This window comes from Peromyscus maniculatus, chromosome 1 (assembly GCF_049852395.1).
Source record: "Peromyscus maniculatus bairdii isolate BWxNUB_F1_BW_parent chromosome 1, HU_Pman_BW_mat_3.1, whole genome shotgun sequence".
NCBI classification, from domain to species: domain Eukaryota; kingdom Metazoa; phylum Chordata; class Mammalia; order Rodentia; family Cricetidae; genus Peromyscus; species Peromyscus maniculatus.
The window spans coordinates 189,859,966-189,878,246 of NC_134852.1; the positions used below are offsets into that span (position 1 = coordinate 189,859,966).

The 18,281-nt window shown below is 44.3% G+C and overlaps 1 protein-coding gene across 2 annotated transcripts in view; it reads left to right on the forward strand.

Annotated features, from left to right (window-relative positions):
- The first annotated feature begins 16,892 nt into the window (after nt 1-16,892).
- Nucleotides 16,893-18,281, forward strand: part of Exoc6 (exocyst complex component 6) — a 159,706-nt gene continuing 158,317 nt past the window's right edge. The window contains exon 1 of one of the 2 annotated variants that reach the window (XM_006976641.4): nt 16,893-17,153. In XM_006976641.4, coding sequence (XP_006976703.1) covers nt 17,032-17,153 — 122 coding nt within the window. In that variant the 5' untranslated portion in view covers nt 16,893-17,031. The remainder of the gene's footprint in view (nt 17,154-18,281) is intronic. The other variant, XM_076562946.1, reaches the window with a different exon arrangement.

An 18,281-nucleotide genomic window follows, 5' to 3' on the forward strand; every position in this document is an offset into this window, starting at 1 on the left:
GAAGAGAAAGTGGAAAGAACACAAGAGCCAGAGGAAGTGTAGGGGCAGAAAGAGTTGTGAGACTGAATTCTGGGTATTGCTGTGGAATATTAGTTGAAGATGTATGACATTAGTTTACGCTGTGGAAATTTGTTTAATGATGCAAAGATGTGTTGCATTCTTTCATAATGCATTTGTTTAACTCCGTGAAGCTGTGTTAACTGTCTAAAACACTTGATTGGTCTAATAAAGAGCTGAATGGCCAATAGCTAGGCAGAAGGGGGCTGGCAGGCAGAGAGAATAAATAGAAGGAGAAAAAGAGAAGAAGGAGGAGAAAAAGAGGAGAGGAGGACACTAAGGGCCAGCCACCCAACCACACAGCCAGCAATAGAGTAAGAAGTAAACGAAGACATATAGAAAAAGAAAGGTAAAAGTCCAGAGGCAAAAGGTAGAAGGGATAATTAAAGTTACGAAAAGCTGGCTAGAAATAAGCCAAGCTAAGGCGGGGCATTCATAAACAAAAATAAGTCTCCGTGTATTGAGTGGGGGGCCCCCAAAAGAATAAAAAGAGTAAAAGACAAAACAAAACAGACAACAGGGTGTGACATGTATGTCACTCTCTTGAACTCACAGCCCCTGAGATCACTGGCACAAGCTCTCCACAATATTGGACCCATCAACATTCTGGCATGGAGGGAGAGGCTCCTGGGGCACCCCCCACCTACTGAGGATTTCTATTCAGTTAATGGTCGACTGGGGAGAGACCTTTTCTTAAGTGGGATAGCTACTGGTAAGGGGTCTATGCAAATCCTTATCCAGGCTTTTATAAATAACCCTAATGAAACTGACTGGGAGTGCACACACACACACACACACACAAAAAAAAAAATAGAAGGGGCCAGAGCTAATTGAGAAGAAAGAGATTAGTGAGTGTGGGAAGGCAGACAATAGTGGGTAAGGGAGGGATGAACACAGTCAAGATAGGTTATACACATGTATGAAGATACAATGAAACCCATCACTATTCACAATTACTCTATGGTAATAAAAGCAGTTTTTCAAAGGATGGTTCCAAGTTGTAGCCATCCAATAAGCCAGGGAAGCAGTGTCCTAAACAGTGGATATGAGCAGAGCATCAGGCAGATCTGTGTTCAGATTCTGCCTTGGGCGTTTAGAGATGGATCCTTCCAGCTGGTGTGAGTGTGCGCAGCCCTGATGCTGACTGCAGCCAGAGCTCAGCCCTCTCAGTCAAGCTGAAACAATGGAGAACGTTCTCTGCTGACCTCTGGGCTTCTCAAGGGTTTGGAACATAGTGGAGTTTTCGATTACTTTTTTACTTTTTGTTAATTGTGACAGAGTCTTGTTGTGTAGTCCAGGCTACTCTTAAACTTGTGGTGATCCTCCTGCCTCGGCCCTTGGAATGCTGGGAATATAGGCATGTGCTACTATACCTCTAAAGTCTTAAGTATGTAGTTTTATTTTGAAAGATGAATGATTAAATTTACAAACCAGAGAACAGCACACAGGAAATAATTTTATAAGCACCTGAAACTTGTAGTCTCCTGATGTTTTTATGGGTCACTGAGTTTTTCAGAACTCTGACCATTGGGCTTTAAGGATACATCCATGGGTACTCATTTGAGAAAAAACAAAAACAAAGAAAACCCCAAAGGAATAATTCTGCTCACCAGAACAAAAATAAAAATGCTCCTTGGAACTGGGAGATGGGTCAGTCAGTAAAGCGCTTGCCAAGCAAGCATGAGAACCCGAGTTCGGATCCCCTGCACCCATGTAAACGCCGGACTCAGAGATGTGCCTCTGAAACCCCAGCTCTGGGGATGTGCGTGCGTGCGTGCGTGCGGAGATGGGAGGATCCCTGGAGCTCATTGATCAGCCAGTCTAGCCGAATCGATGAACTCCAGGTTCAGTGAGAGCTTTGTCTAACAGCTAAGGTGGAGGGCAGGTGAGATGTCTCCCCAGGCAAGCCTGCCTGCTGCTGCTGCTAGGCCTCAACACTTGAGTTTGATTCTGGCAACCCACGTGGTCGAAGGAAAGAACTTTTTCCTGAGAGTTTTGTCCTTTCACACACACACACACACACACACACACACACACACACACACACACACACACACAGAGAGAGAGAGAGAGAGAGAGAGAGAGAGAGAGAGAGCTCTTTCGATAAGGCTATCTTCAATGGTACATAGTGTTCACTCACTAAGCGATGGCGTGGACTGACTAACACTTTTATGGGGTATTGCTTTTCCTGGTGCTGATCTAAAGATTGTAGTGTCATTAGTTTGCTGAATTTCTCAACAGACTTATGGGACAGGGGCTTGTCTGGTATGTAGAAAAAGAAACCCCAGGCACAGAGATATATACCTAAGTCCACATAGCCAATAAGTAGCAGAAGCAGGATTCGAACCCAGGCACTTCAACACCAAAGGCTCTAATATAGAACAGTCACAATACACAGACACTCTTGTTTGTGTGTGTTTGTACTCACACGTGCATGCATATGTCTCTCTCTCTCTCTCTCTCTCTCTCTCTCTCTCTCTCTCTCTCTCTCTCTCTCTCTCTCTGTGTGTGTGTGTGTGTGTGTAGCCCAGACTGGCCTCAAACTTTCAATTCCCCACCTCAGCCTCTTGGATGCTGGAATTACAGATGTGTGTCAGCATGCCCCACTGAGTAGTCTACACTGAGGTGGGCACCCGATATTTTGCTCAGTGCCTAGTAGGAAACCTGCATTGTGCCTGTGAAATGAGGCTTTCTCATCTAGGGCAGGTTATGGAAGCTGTGTTTGTACTCAATTGGACAACAAGCTTGATACTTAGTTTTGCTAGTAGAGCTCATAACCACCCAGGGATCAGATTCACACTCCACTTCCTCAGCCCAGGGACAGGGAGCTCCTCACCCTTGTCACAACCCTCGTTCCTGAGCTGGGAGAGCTCTGCTTGTAGCAAGCTTAAAGGGGAGCATCCAGGGGCTCGTAGACCCTGTCTGGCTTCATTGTCCTGCTGGGGAGTTCCCTGGGGGGGGGTGCTGTGCAGACAGTCTGTACCCCTAAGAGGCCACACCAACTGTCTCTTACTTCAGAGGTAACTGAGAAGCAGCTAAAGCCATTTGAAAGCCTGACGTGGTGGCACAGGTCTCTGCTCTTGGGAGGTGGAGGCAGGAGGATCAGGAGTCTGACATTATCCCCAGCTCTACAGAGGGTCTGAGGACCTCCTGGGTTATAAGAAACCCTGTCACAAATTGAAAAAAAAAATCAAAATAAAATATAAAGCAAAAAATAAATTCTCATAAACAAAAAACAATGGGAGCTAAGCAGAAGGGACTGTAGACTAACGACTGGGAACATGGTTCTGCCTTGAAGGAAATTGGAATTCAAAATGATAGTTTCCAGTCACTCTAAGGAACATATCCAGTGTGTTACAGTATATACAACGTCTCTCTAGCTCTCTCTCTACCTACCTATAGATACAGGTGCAGACACATGTATGCACATGTTCAGGGTGATGTTGTCGTTGTATGGTAAAGGCCACTCCAAAAAAAAAAAAAAGTCTGAAAAATATTTCCTGATGTTATATTCTCTGAATGAGGGTATTTTACAATTACCAACTCGTATTTAATTATATTAAGTATCACTTACTGAAGAAAAGAATTCCAAAGACATAAAAATAAACCTGATTAGGCTTTGTGTTCTGATTAATGTTTTTTTTCCACCCAACAGGAAAACATTTATTAACAAAAGTTTTGAGAACAATAAGGCAACTGGAGGTTATTAATATGAAAAGAGCGTGGATTGTTTCTCCTGTAGAAATCTCCCTGGGCAGCCCATTTCCTGACAGATGACTCAGCGAAACTGCCCCAAGAGCTGTTGGTGTTCAATACAATTGTTAGGTCAGGGCTTATTTAGTTCTTATCTATCAAGTCTCCCTTTGATTGATGATTGTGCTTTCCAATGAGGGGCTTTGGATGGAAACGATTTCTAGATGTAAACAAATGGCTTTGGTATTAAAAGCAAAACATTTCCGTTTGTTTAGTACTAGTTCCTGATTCAATGCTTGAAATTCTATTTTTGACGGAATTGTTTGGTTTCAAAAGTTGGGAAAAAGAATGATTGTTTAAAAGAAAGTGTGTGAAGGGAGGGTACCTTGGCCCTGGGCAAATGGCCCAAAGAAACAGGTGTCCTGAACTCTGCCTCCAGGCAGAGGTCCCTCTGATCTGTGGGAGGACGGGAGGTCTTTGGCACTCAAGGTGGTTATAGGTCTTGCCGCACGTCCTTAAATTCCCAGCTCTGTTTTTGAGATCTAAGGCAGGTAAAGGGAGGATAAAGGATGCAGAGAGCTGCTGCCTAAAACACTAGAAAGGTCCAACGTAGTTTCTAACTATTGCAAATGTAAACAGTGAAATGAGTGGGCTGTGGTGGGGCATGTCTGTATCCCAGGGTTAGGAACCTGAGCCAGGAGGATCCTCAAACGTCCCAGGCTAGTGTTGGCTACAGAGCAAGTTCTGCCAGTCTGAGTTAGACGGGACTCTTTCTCAAATACAAATGAATACAGGTCGAGAGAGATGGCTCAGTCATCAAGAGCACGTTCTGCTCTTGCAGAGGACACTGGCTTGATTCCCAGCACCCACAGGGCTGCTGGCAACCATCTGTAACTCCATTCCCTAGGGACCCAAAACCCTCTTCTCACCTCTCATATACCAGGCATGTGCGTGGTGCACATACACACACAGGTGAGACACTCACACACATAAAATAAACAAATATATGAACAAAAGGAAATAACCGTTCCATGGGGTCGCCGAAGACCATCAGAAAACACAGATATTTACACAGCAAAATGACAGTTATGAAGTAGCAATGAAAATAATTTTCTGGTTGGGGGTCACCACAACATGAGGAACTGTAGTAAAGGGTCTCAGCATCAGGAAGGTTGAGAACCACAGCATTATATGCATGTGTGAAATTCTCAAACAAAAAAATATTAAGTTGTAGAAATGTTTTCAAAGTGCATGACCACTAGGTGGTGCTGTAACCAAGCTCTGGGACCCCAGACTTCTCTGTATGTATTGCATATACTTGTCGGTATGTATTGGCTAGTTCAAAAGTAGACTCAGGAGATCATCAAGACTGGCTTGAAATTTTTCAATGAGAAGGCCCTAAAATAAACTGAAACTGTATAAGGCTCAAATATTTATTTGGTGAAGCTATTTCTACTCTGGCAATTATTTTCACTGAGAATTCAGATAGAGAGGAGGTTGTTGTAGAAAAGATTTGAACTGTCTTTTAAAAAGAGTTTTGCTGGGCGGTGGTGCTTAAAGAATTGGCTCCCGAATAACAAACAACCCAAACAGTGAACCAGATCTCCTAAAAGTAATAATGCTATGTGGATTTAAAAAAAATCCCAATTAATATCTTGAAAGCTTTCCTAATGTGGAATCGTATCAGTACCATGCAGCTTTTAACTATTTTATTTTAGATAGCATTTGTAAGACAAACTGTGATATCACAATTAAATATTTATTAGTTACCCATTACTTACAAAGCACTGTGCTTCTGTGTCAAGATTATTTATTGAACAAATATTTATTGAGCCCCTGACTTGCGCTAGTCACTCTGCTGGCTGCTGAAACAGCAGAAGAGCAGGGCCTCATCTCCATGGCTAGCATCCCCTTGGTTACCTCCGTGGGCACATTTGCTTCCCGGGATGCGTCTTCTCTTCACCGTGAGGATCCCTGTGTCCACCAGCTTCTTTGGCTGTGACTTGGCTGCGAATCCCTGCAGTATCCAAATCAGCTACTCAGGAACTCTTAGGCCCAGCGACCCTTCCTCTAGGCAGTCTCTGGCTCACTTGAGCTCTCTGGGCGCTAAAAAAGCAAAACCCTGACTTAACCAAGTTTTCGGACTGCACGGTTCAGAGGGTTGAGCGCAGTCATTCTGCGAGAGATCTCCAGAAGTTTTTCCTCTTGAAAAATCGAACTCATGCCTCCATGAACCAGCTTCCTGTACCACCCTTTCCCTCTCACCTCGGGCATCTGTTGTCCTGCTCTCTGTCTCTATGAATTTGCCTTCGGGTACCTCATCTAGGTGGGAAGGGACAGAATTTGCCTTCTTGTGACTGCTCATTTCGTTTAGCGCGATAACCCCAAAGTGCTCCATTGAGGAGGATTATGTCCTTTCTAAGGCTGAACAACATCCCATTGCATGCTTTTAGCACATTTTACTTAGGATTCATTCACCAATGGGCACTTGAGCTGCTCTTTCTGGTATTTGTATTCCTTCTTTTTTTTTTTTTTTTAACCGTTCATTCTTGTCTTCAGGGGAAACCATCTGGGCATGTAGTTTTCTCTTCTCATCTGTGTGTCTCTTCATTTATCCATCCAACAAATCTTTGTTGAAGGTCCTCTACTTGCCAGGCACATGTGTACAAGTGTAGCTTCTGGAGACACATCATCAATGAACGAAAAAAGAAACAAAACTTTGCCTTTGTGTAGCTAAGGTTCTAAGAGGGGAGGCAGGTGATAAGATAATTGGGTAACGTTACCGCTGTGTCCGGAGCTGGAGAAGGAAAGAAAGCAGAGGGAATCAGGGAGAGGAGAGTCACATCAAGGTGACATGTTTGTGCCCAGGAAAGATGAGCTTGGAAGGAGTGAGCCAACTGAATGTCAGAAGTGGAGCCGAAGCCGGGAAGTAGAGCAAGTGGGACCCACGTCAGAACCAGGAGGCTCGGCACAGAGGAAGTAGGTCAGCAGAGGACAGCAGGTACCAAGGTTGGGGTGGGGGATGGGGTGAGAGGGTGAGGGGTGAAGGCAGGGGTAGGGGCAGAAGATGCCAGGCAGGGCAATCAGCCCGGAGCTCTGCGATCATTCTGAAAAGCACCATAGGCATTTCATTCAGAAATACCACTTGGATGACTATTTGAACAAATACTAGTCCCCTCCGATGCATCTGTATGTCACATCTGCCTTAAAGGATGATACTAAGAACAAAACGGCCATGTCGAGCTTTGTCAGTCCTAAATGTAATGGGACTGTCGCCCTCCTTGTTCTGACCTCTGTAATGATTGCTATTGTGATTGTGATTGTGATTATTATTATTATTATTTTTACGGAGACAAGGCTTCATGTACCCCAGGCTGTCCTTAAACTCTTTTGTTTGTTGTATTTGCTTTTCAAGATAGGGTTTCTCTGTGTAGCCCTGGCTGTCCTGGAACTCTCTCTGTAGACCAGGCTGGCCTCAAACTCACAGAAGTTCAACTGCCTCTGCCTTCCAAGTGCTGGGTTAAAGGTGTGTGCCACCACTGCCCAGCCTCACACTCTTTATGTAGCTCAAGAATGAGCTTGAACTTTTGATTCTCCTGCCTCCACACTCCTCTCCTGACTGCTGGGATTACTGATGTGTGCCAGCACACTTGGTTTATGCAGTGCTGGGAATCAAACTAGGAAAGGCACAGGCTAGACCCATCTACCAAGTGAGCTACACTCACAGTCTGATGGACAAGCACAGGCTAGACCCATCTACCAAGTGAGCTGCACTCACAGTCTGATGGACAAGCACAGGCTAGACCCATCTACCAAGTGAGCTACACTCACACACAGTCTGATGGACAAGCACAGGCTAGACCCATCTACCAAGTGAGCTACACTCACAGTCTGACTAAGATTTTGTTAGATAGGGTCTCACTATTCTGTAGCCCAGGTGGGTCTGGAAGTCATGTCAATCCTCCTGCCTCTGACTCTCTAGGGCCAGGATTACAGATGTGAGGGATCACTGTGCTGTGCTGAATGCAGCTAAGATTTCAATGACTGCAGAGAGGAGTGGGGGTGGGGAACACCGTGCAGCTTCTGGGCATGCGCTTCACTCTGCGTCTGGGGAACACCGTGAAGCTTCTGGGCATGCGCTTCACTCTGCGTCTGTTCATTCCATTCTCCGTCTGAAAGACACTTGTCTTTCCCTCCTTTACTTGGCGAAATATCTGCTTGTCTGTTCTAGCTGAGCTGATTTTTGTTTTGTTTTGTTTTTTGAGACAGGGTTTCTCTGTGTAGTCCTGGCTGTCCTGGAACTCAATCTGTAGACCAGGCTGGCCTAGAACTCAGAGATCCGCCTGCTCTGCCTCCGGAGTGCTGGAATTAAATGAGTGTGCCACCACCGCTTGCCCTGAGATGTTATTCTGAAGAAAGCCTCCTATGCTCCCAAGGCTGGCTAGGTGCCCCTCCTCTGAGCTCCCTCAGAAGCCCTGGGAAAGTTTCTCACAGCACTGACTGTGTTGTATAAAACAGCATGGCTCCCAGAATGGACTGAAAGTTCCCAGAGAAAAAGAGCTCATTAATATGTAACTGTCCCCAAGCAGGTATTTGATGATGGAAATAGTGAATGTCCTCAGTTTTAGTTGAACTAAGGAATTTTGTATTTCTCCCTTCTAAACAGCATTGAGTTAGAGTTTTCTCTCTTTACTAGCCATCATCCATGCTTCTTAATGAATTAAAATAGTGACTAAATCTGGTGGGGACGGCACACACCTTTAATCCCAGCACTCGGGAGGCAGAGGCAGTTTAAGGCCAGCCTCGTCTACAGAGCTAGTTCCGGGATAGCCAAGACTACACAAAAAAAACCCTGTCTCGAAAAAAAAAAAAAAATAGTGCTTAAAATTTTTCTGAAGCCATTTCTTTCACGTACTGACTCAGTAGCCTGTGGCACGTTACTTGGTTTCTCTTTGTTCACTTTAAATGATCTGGAGCAAAGTCAGTCATAGCTACCTCTTGGTCCCAGAGAGACGGCTCAGCAGGGAAGAGCACTTTTTGCTTTTGCAGAGGGCCAAGGTTCGGTTCCCATGACTCCCATGGTGGTTCATAACCATCTGTGACTTCAGTTTTAGGGGGTCCAGTGCCCTCTTCTGACCTCTAAGGGCAGCAGACATGCATGTACTGCACTTCTATACATGCAGGAAAAAGCAAAACAAAACTCATACACACAAAATAAATATAATCTTTTTAAAGAGAATGATCCCACTTTAAAAACAAAACCAAGCAAAACAATAACACAACCCTAAGATTTTAGGGAAGGTGTGTTCAAACTTTACTCAGGCCTGTGTGTAATGGTGGCTATTTGGATAGAAGACAATAAAATGGGGAGGGACACAGATACCTGATGTCTCTGAAGATTCGAAGAGACAGGAGGCAGGAGGAGGTGGGGAGGCATGAAGTCAACTAGACCAGCCTTTGAAATGACACTGGCCCAGGGGAGCTCGCTTGTTAGCTAGGGAAGGTGCCAGGGAGGCTGGAGAGGGCTCGCCTGGTGTGTGTTCATGGTATTAGAAATTCATATGCACGCCTTTAATCCCAGTACTCGGGAGGCAGAGGCAGGCAAATCTCTGTGAGTTCGAGGCCAGCCTGGTCTACAGAGTGAGTTCCAGGCCAGCCAAGGCTACACAGAGAAACCCTGTCTCCAAAAAAAAAAAGGAAAGAAAAAGAGAAAAAATATTCATGTACCGAGTTTTATGGGGAGGAAGTAGAAAACACCAGGGCAGATGCTAAGCAGAGTTCTGTGTGTCAAGGTACAGTGTCCAGGGCATGGTGTTGCAGCATGTTAGTGGTGACAGATGATGTTTTGTGACATATGGACAGTTGCTGTTACCTGTTCTTTTTTTTTAAGTTATTTATTTATTTATTTATTTATTTATTTATTTATTTATTTATTATGTATACAGTGTTCTGCCTACATGCTCCCTGTGGGCCCAGAAGAGGGCGCCAGATCTCATTACAAATGGTAGTGAGTCACCATGTGGTTGCTGGGAAATGAACTCAGAACCTTTGGAAGAATAGCCAGTGCTCTTAACTTCTGAGCCATCTCTCCAGCCTGCTGTTACCTGTTCTTGACCCCTATTCTTAAAGCTAGACTACGTACCCACATACCAAATCAGTCTAGAAAAGTAAATCGCAAGAGCTTAAATGTCATTCTAGATTCAAGACTCTAAAACCCTGCTTGTTCTAGACGTCCTTGACCCTCTTCTCACTTGACAGGCTCTCAACTCAGTGCTGAGTTCTGGCCAACTGGACTTAAAAACTCTCATTGGACCCTTCTGAAGGGACCTTGCCATTTCTTTCTTTCTTTTTTTTTTTTTTTCAAAGATTTATTTGTTATATATACAATGTTCTGTCTTCATGTATCCCTGCAGGCCAGAAGAGGGCACCAGATCTCATTACAGATGGTTGTGAGCCACCATGTGGGTGCTGGGAATTGAACTCAGGACCTCTGGAAGAGCAGTCAGTGTTCTTAACCGCTGAGCCATCTCTCTAGCCCCCTTGTCATTTCTTATTGTTTTAGGACTCTGTTAGCTCTTTCAGTCGTGATCAAAGTATCCCAACCTTAGTCAAGTAGTATATCATATCCCCAGGTATTTGGTGTATTTGAATGCTACTGGATCTGGTATTGATTTTGCATTTCATTTCTGCATTACCACCAACACACAAGCATGTTTGAAATTTATCTAAAAGTCTTCCTGTACTCATCCATCATTTATGCATCTGTCTATGTCCTTTTTTTTTTACAATTCTACATAATTTGTTTCCCTGCCATATTGCACTGGGACACCTTTGAAAGAACTAGTGATTATTGTTTTTTGTGAACAGAAAAGCTAATGTTTGGCATTTATTCAGCAAACATCATACAGCACAGGCTCTTGCATAGAATTTTATAAAATAAATTATCTATATATCATATCATATATATCATAAAAAATATAAAGATCAGAATTATACAGAATGAAACTCAGATTCCACAAGACCAAATAGAACTGAATGCCAGGTGATATTTGCCAGTGCTGGGTCACCTTTGGGCACCCTTCTTCCTTCTTGGACACCCTTGTTCTGTCCCCAGGCCCCAGATGTTCCCTGAAGACTACACACTGTAGGTAGAGCACCTACCTGTGCCTGTGAAGCCCTGACAGCAGCCCGAGTCCAGTCCTGACGGGAACCAAGGGCCAATGGGGTTTTATTGGAGAAGCTTTTTTTTTTTAAGTTAATTTTTAGATCCAGAGTGCTGAGGGCTCCTAGCAGAGGAACAAGACAGAGGCTTGCTTACAGAGAAGGAAGAAAAAACCAAAGCAGTCTCGGGAACAGCCAGGGGTTAAGAGCTTCACGCCCTGATCACAGGACCACTTCAGCTTTGCTCAAGTTCCCAGTTTTACCCTAGGAAGCAGCGAGTCTGGTCTGCAGCTAGGAGGAGGGATCTGAGGTGGAGACAAGGTCTCGCCGGGCATGGAAACTATACGCAAGGGCAGGCCCCATGTCCAGGGAAGACGTCCACACGAAACAAGCTCAGTGGTGTTTTTGGAGGGTTTTGTCTCACAGTGCTTCATCTGGGCTTTTTTCTTCTCTATCTTATAGATCTTTTGCTTATATATTTTGGTTTTGATTGTGTGTTTTTAGGGGATTTCTATGTGTGCGTCTCTTTGTTGTATGTGTCTCTTCTCTTTTCTGCTTTTTCTTTGGTTTTCTCTCTCTCTCCCTCCCTTCCCTCCCCACTCTACTGTTTGTTTTGTCCTAGTCTGTTTTTTGTTTGTTTGTTTTTGCTTTTTTTGTTTGCCTGTTTGTTTTCTAATGAGAGAAAGAAAAGGTATGTGGCTTTGGGTGTTTGGGTGAGTGGGCAGGTAGGGAGGATATGGGAGGGGTTGGGGGAGGGGAAAACATGATCAGAATACATTGTATGAAAAGAGTCTATTCCCTCTCTCTCTCTCTCTCTCTCTCTCTATATATATATATATATATATATATATATATATATATATATATATATATATAATTATACAGGGGCTGCTCTTCCAAAGGTCCTGAGTTCAATTCCCAGCAACCACATGGTGACTTACAGCCATCTATAATGGGATCCAGTGCCCTCTTCTGGTGTGCAGGTGTGCAGGCAGACAAAGCACTCATACATAAAATACATAAACAAATAAACCTTTGAAAAATCTTTAAAAAAAGACAGAATGAATGAAAAAGAAGTTCACTGCAGGCCTGGTGTTGGTGGTGCACACACACTAAGTTTAATCCCAGCACTAGGGGGGCCAGCCTGGTCCAGGATGGCCAAAGCTACAAAGAGAAATGCTGTCTCCAAAAACAAAAAAACAAACAAAAAGAAGTTTAAAAAATGCAATAAACAGCTAAGGTCTGTAACAGTCCTCAGCCACATCATTCTTTTTAAAGGATGTCTTGGAATACGGCTGCTGAAAACTGTCCATTTTCTCCTTTTCTCTTCCTTATTTGGTGACTTTGCCATCGGTGCGTCACCCACATAGGAGGTTGTTTTTCTGGCTGACTTGTGGGAGGAGAGCCTCTCCTATTGTTTGAGCGTGTGTGTGTGTGTGTGTGTGTGTGTGTGTGTGTGTGTGTGTGTGTGTGTGTGAGCGCGTGCACCAGCAGGAAGCGAACTCAAAGAGAGTTCTAAATAAAAGGAAGATGCCGACTGAGCTGGTGGAAACAGGAAGTCGTTGCTTATGTCTTCCATAGAGAGGAGGAAAGTAGAAGGTGGAGAGAACATTCACTTTATACGGTGGGCGGAGCCGCAGAAGCGGGAGTCGGGAGAGGAATGTTGGGGAGAACTCAGGGAGCGGAACGTCACTGGCTTAGAAGATCGCAACTCTTCTGCTGGAGCTGGCTGCTCTGGAAGAGAATGGAGGCTCTGGACAGCAGGCCCAGGGCTGCCCTGTGTGATAATTTCAAAGCCGTGGTCCCTAGAATATAGTGGTTGGTTAAATAAACTGTGTGACATCATTTCCCTAAGTACTCTATTTAAATCAATGGAATCTGTATTAAGGACATAAATGCCTACATCCTAAAAATCCCCTCTAGTAAATGTAGCAAAGTGTAACAACCAAACCAAGGACATGTGGCTGTTCGTTGTTTCCTCTTAGGGCTCTTCTGTAAGTCTGAAAATGCTAGACAACTGTTTTTTAGACAAGGTCTTGCTGTATAACCAAGCTGGCCTCAGACTTCTGCTTCTGCCTTCCAAGTGCTGGGATGCAGGCCTGCCCCATCATGGCTGGCCAAAACAAAAATTCTGGCTAGGCTTGGGAGAAGAAGCACTTTTAAAACCATGGCTGTTTAAGGCAGGATCTGCCCACTCAGGTATTTGTTTATGGTATTATCCACGTATTTTTCCTTGAGATATGATCTACTATGTTCATGTATGATCAGAGTGGCTTCTTGTCGTATGCATTTTCAGGTTTTAATAAGTTTATTTTGAAGTTGTCAGATGTTTGCATCATTTAGACCAACACTTCCCTACAGAGCAAAAGTAATGTCTACTTTTTATATTCCGTTCATTTGATAAGCATTTCCTGAGCATTTAAAGGGAGTAGACAAATAAAAATCCGATGATAGCCCGTTCATACATAAGTAGTCTTGAATTTGGTTCAGGTTAAAAGCCTTGCATAGAGATGACATTAACGGATGAGAGAGGGGCGCTGTTTTCTGTTAAGTCTGCAGAGGACACTATTACTTCATGCTATGGGGCCAAACGGTGTTAGGCATGTTCCGTCCGTCCGTCCTGCTGTGGAAGGAAATCAGGACTGGGCTGGAGCTGTTGGTGATGTTGGGAAGATCGCTGCATCTGGTTGTTATTGCTGGACACCACTCTGTGGCTGAGAACAGCATTCAGTTTTGCTCTTGTGGGCCTGGCTGATCTAGTCTGGGTCTGGGTGGGCAGCTTCCATGATGTGGAAGGTGGGGGATGACTCCATGCCATGTACCTCTCTCAAGTGTTTTTTTCAGATGATGGAAAAGATTCAAGAGGGCAGACTGAGAAATACGTGAGGTCTTAGGGTTGGAGAGATGGCTCAGTGGTTAACAGCACTCGCTGTTCTTCCAAAGGACTTGAGTTCCATTCACAGAACCTTCATGGTGGCTCCAACCATTTCTTACTCCAGTTCCAGGGGATCCAGTGCCCTCTTCTGGCTTCCATGGGCACTGGTCATGCATGTAGTGCACAGATAAACATGCAGGTGAAAAACCCATACACATACATAATGAAATATGTGAGACCTCATAAAGCCCAAACTCAGAACTCAGTGTCTCTGTCACCCTCTGCCATTGGCCAGCAGAAGTCACCAATAGTCCTGGAATAAAAATAGTGCCTGCATGAGATCCTGACACTGGAATACATGAAGGCAGGAGCGACAACCTGGTACGATCTATGATAAATGCCTCACGATTATATCATGTGTTGACTATTGTTTTAGTTAAGGTTTTTTTTTTCTTTATTTTTCTTTCATACAATACATCCTGATTGTAGACAAAAATTTCTCTGGTCCTGCCTTGCCCAGCAGTCCAGACGAATCTCTCCCACCCACGGTCCCACAGCCACTTATAAAATAATTACTCAGAGGCTTATATTAATTGCAAACTGTATAGCCTATGGCATCAGCTTCTTGCTAGCTAGCTCTTTCATCTTAAACTAATCCATTTCTATAAACCTATACGTTGCCACGTGACCGTGGCATTACCAGTCTGCTGATATCTTGTTCCTCCTTGAACAGCAGGCTCCCATCTCCCGACTCCGCCCTTCCTCTCTCTGTATCTCTAATTGGATTTCCCACCTGGCTGTAAGCTTTCTTGCCATAGGCCAAAGCCGCTTTGTTTATTATCCAATGGGAGCCGCGCATATTCACAGCATACAGAAAGACCTCCCACAGCACCTGATTGCAGCCTCCCCTCCCTCCGCTCCTCCCAGTCTCCACCACCACCTCCTCTCCTCCTCAGATCCACTGTTCCTCCATTTCCCTTCAGAAAAGAGCAGCCAGGGATAGCAACTGAACACAGCATAACAAGATGCAATCAGACTAGGCACAAACCTTCATATCCAGGCTGGACAAGGCAACCCAGTAGGAGGGAAAGGGTCCGAAGAGCAGGCAAAGGAGTCAGAGACACCCCCACTCCCACTATTAGGAATCTCTCTCACACACACAATAAATCCCTCCAAGCTAACAACCATGACGTATATGCAGAGGACCTAGTGCGGACCCACAAAGGTTCAGTGATTGCTGATTCAGTCCCTGTGAGTGAGCCCCTATGAGCCCTGCTTCGTTGATTCTGTGGGCTGTGTTCTCCTGGTGTCCTTGACCCCTCTAGCGTCCACAGTCCTTCCTCCCCTTCTGTGGAGTTTCTTGAGCTCCACCTAATGTTTGGCTGTGAGTCTCTGAATCTGCTCCCATCAGCTACAGGAAACGACTCTCTGATGACAATTGGTTTAGGCACCCACCTATGAGTATATATCAAAATATCATTAGGAGTCATTTCACTGAATTTTTTTCCTCCAGTTATGTTTGGTGCTACTCTAGGGCTCTGGGCCATCCAGTTTCCAATTCTGGCCATCCAGGCAGTGTTGGTCATGGGCTCCCTCTTGTGGCTTGGACCTCAAGTTAAACCAGTCATTGGCTGGCCACACCAACAAGCTCTGAGCCACCATTGTCCAAGCACATCTTGTACACAGGGCAGGCTGTAGGTTCAAAGTTTTGTGGCTGGGTTGATGTCCCAGTCCCACCACTGGGAGCCTTGCCTGGTTACAGAAGATGGTCAGTTCAGCCTCCATAGCCTCCATTGTTAGGAGTCTTCACTGGAGTCACCCTCATAGGTTCCAGGATGTTTCCACTGCACTAGGTTTCCATTAGTTAAGGTTTCTATTGCTGTGATAAGGTACCATGAACAAGAGGAACTGGGGGGGGGGATGTTATTTCAGTTTACACTCAGATCACACTCCATCACTGGGGGAAGTCAGGGCCAGAGCTCAAGGTTGGAACCTGGAAGCAGAAACTAAAGCAGAGGGGCCATGGAGGGGTGCTGCTCACTGGCTTGCCCCTCATGGTTTTATTCAGCCTGCTTTGTTATACAACCCAGGACCACCTGCCCAGGGGTGGTACTGCCCACAGTGAGCTAGGTCCTCCCACACTGATCATCAATCAAGAAAATACTCAATAGATTTGCCTATAGGACAATCTTATGGAAGCATTTTCTCAATCGAGAGTCCCTCTTCCCAAATGACTCTAGCTTGTGTCAAGTTGACATAAAACTAACCAGGATAACAATTATTATTTTTTTATGAGAGAGAACTTCAATTTTTCAGAGCAATTAAAATATGACAAAACTTAAAACTAACAGCTTCATATGGAAGAATGCCGCTCTCGATTTCTTTACATGCCCACCTTCTACAAGGCAGAGGAGAAGCCCACAGTTGGGGGAGATCAAGTGTAAAGGTCTGTTTATTCCTTCAAATCCACGTTGCTTACACTTTCCGTGGGCATTTTTGAATATCCAGTTCCAGCTCTCTATCCCCCTCTCTGTGGCAACCAGCCTCCTAAAAATCTTGGCACCTTCATGTTCTTTCTTCTTCTTCTTGAAACTAATTCTGCAGAGAGGATCCAGCCCACTCACCCCAGTGGGGAGTAAGCGTAGGAGCAGGATTAAAACCTAGGCATCTCTAGGAGCATCTGCACTGGAACATGAGGGGAGAGAGCGATACTTCCAGAAGGGAGACAACTAGCATGCAGAAAGTAGAATAGAGAAGGACCGAGGAACTGCCCCAGATACCTCAAAATCACATTCCCTGGGACATCACCTTCTTCCTAGACACGCTGCCTCCTGGGGTTCATCAGCAAGGGCAGAGTTTTCATGACTAGCTAAGAACATAGGTTAACATAAATGTAATATTGAAAAAGATGCCACAGCAAATCAAGTGGATATAATTAATTTTACAGGGTCATGGCTCTGATTCCATCTCAGAGTCACTGTCTGTGAGAAACAAGTGAATGCAGAGAGCAGGCAGTAGGCAGGAGCTTTCTGAACTGTGTCAAGGTTAATAATAAGTAAAATGTTGTAAGTAGAGGCGAGACAGTAACAGCTGTGCAACATTCTTGGAAGCAAGGACATTGATAGCATGAGGACAGTGAGCTTGCTTTTTGCTGCTTCTCTGGGTGTGACCAGACAGGGCTCACGGCAATTGGAGAGGAAACACCATTTATTGTATAAATTACAATCATTCCCACATAAAATCGAATGTCTACAGCTGGAAAATCAGGGGCATGCGGGATCATGTTGGAAGAAGACCCAGAGCAAGCCTATGAGAATGTCCTGGCTGAGATACAGTCCTTTGAGCTGCCCATTGAAGCTACTTTAAGGTAGGATGCCTTTATATTTTGAAGTTTATTTATTTTAACTTCCCTTCTTTCTTTTCCGTTTTGTTTTTTTTAGTATCCTGAGACAGTCTCACTCTGTAGCCTAAGCTGGCCTCAAACTCACAGCGATCCTTCTGCCTCAGCCTCCTGATTCCTAGGATTACAAACGGGCACGACTCGGCTTTACATTCTATTAGTGTCTCTAAAATGGTCTGCGTAAACCTTCATTGCATACTCCGCCCCCTCTTTCTTTTTGTTTTGAGTTTTTGAGACAGGGTTTCTCTGTGTAATAGCCCTGGCTGTCCTGGAACTCGCTTTGTATTTTAGGCTGGCCTCTAACTCACAAAGATCCACCTGCCTCTGCCTCCCGAGTGCTGGGATTAAACATGTGTCGCCACTACACTCAACTTCTTGTATACTTTTTTAAAAAAATAACAGAATAAAAATACTTTTGAAAAACAATCATAGCTCTCTACATGTTTAATATCAAAGTTTTCATATCCTTTGAGATAGTGTAAGAATTAATCTACCTTTTCTTTGTAGTGTGTTCGTTCCCTAACCCACATCCATCAAACTGAAAATGTAAGACTTTTAAGTGATCAAAAGGGACCCAATACCATCTCCTAATAGATACTCCATTTCCATTCAATTGTTTTCTCTAAAATATCTCAGTGAAAAAAGGACAAGAAAAATTAGACCTATCGTCAGAACCGGTTTACATTTCGGTGGGTCTGAGTCACAGAACAGCACAGTAGAAACCTTATTTGTATTGTTCTCTTGAGTGGCCTCTTAGCTAAATGCTTTTTATTTCCATGTGAGACCTAAAAATAGCCTCTTTGGTAATGTGGGCAGTCACTTGCACAGTCCAAGCCTGGGATTAAAATGAAAAACCCTGTGTCTCTGTGTTAAAAGGGTAGCCTTAAACATTTTATCATCTCTGACTGTCTGCCTGTATATGACACTTATCAGTGTGGGAACAAGATGCAGATTGCCGCATGTGACAGACAGTCAATAAATGTTTGTTGACTAATGTTTATAGAGTAAATGAGAGAATGTTTTTAATGTCTGTTCTTTATTCTCAGAAAATCTACTACTTAAGCTTGCATACATTTCTGCTGTATGTTTACATTT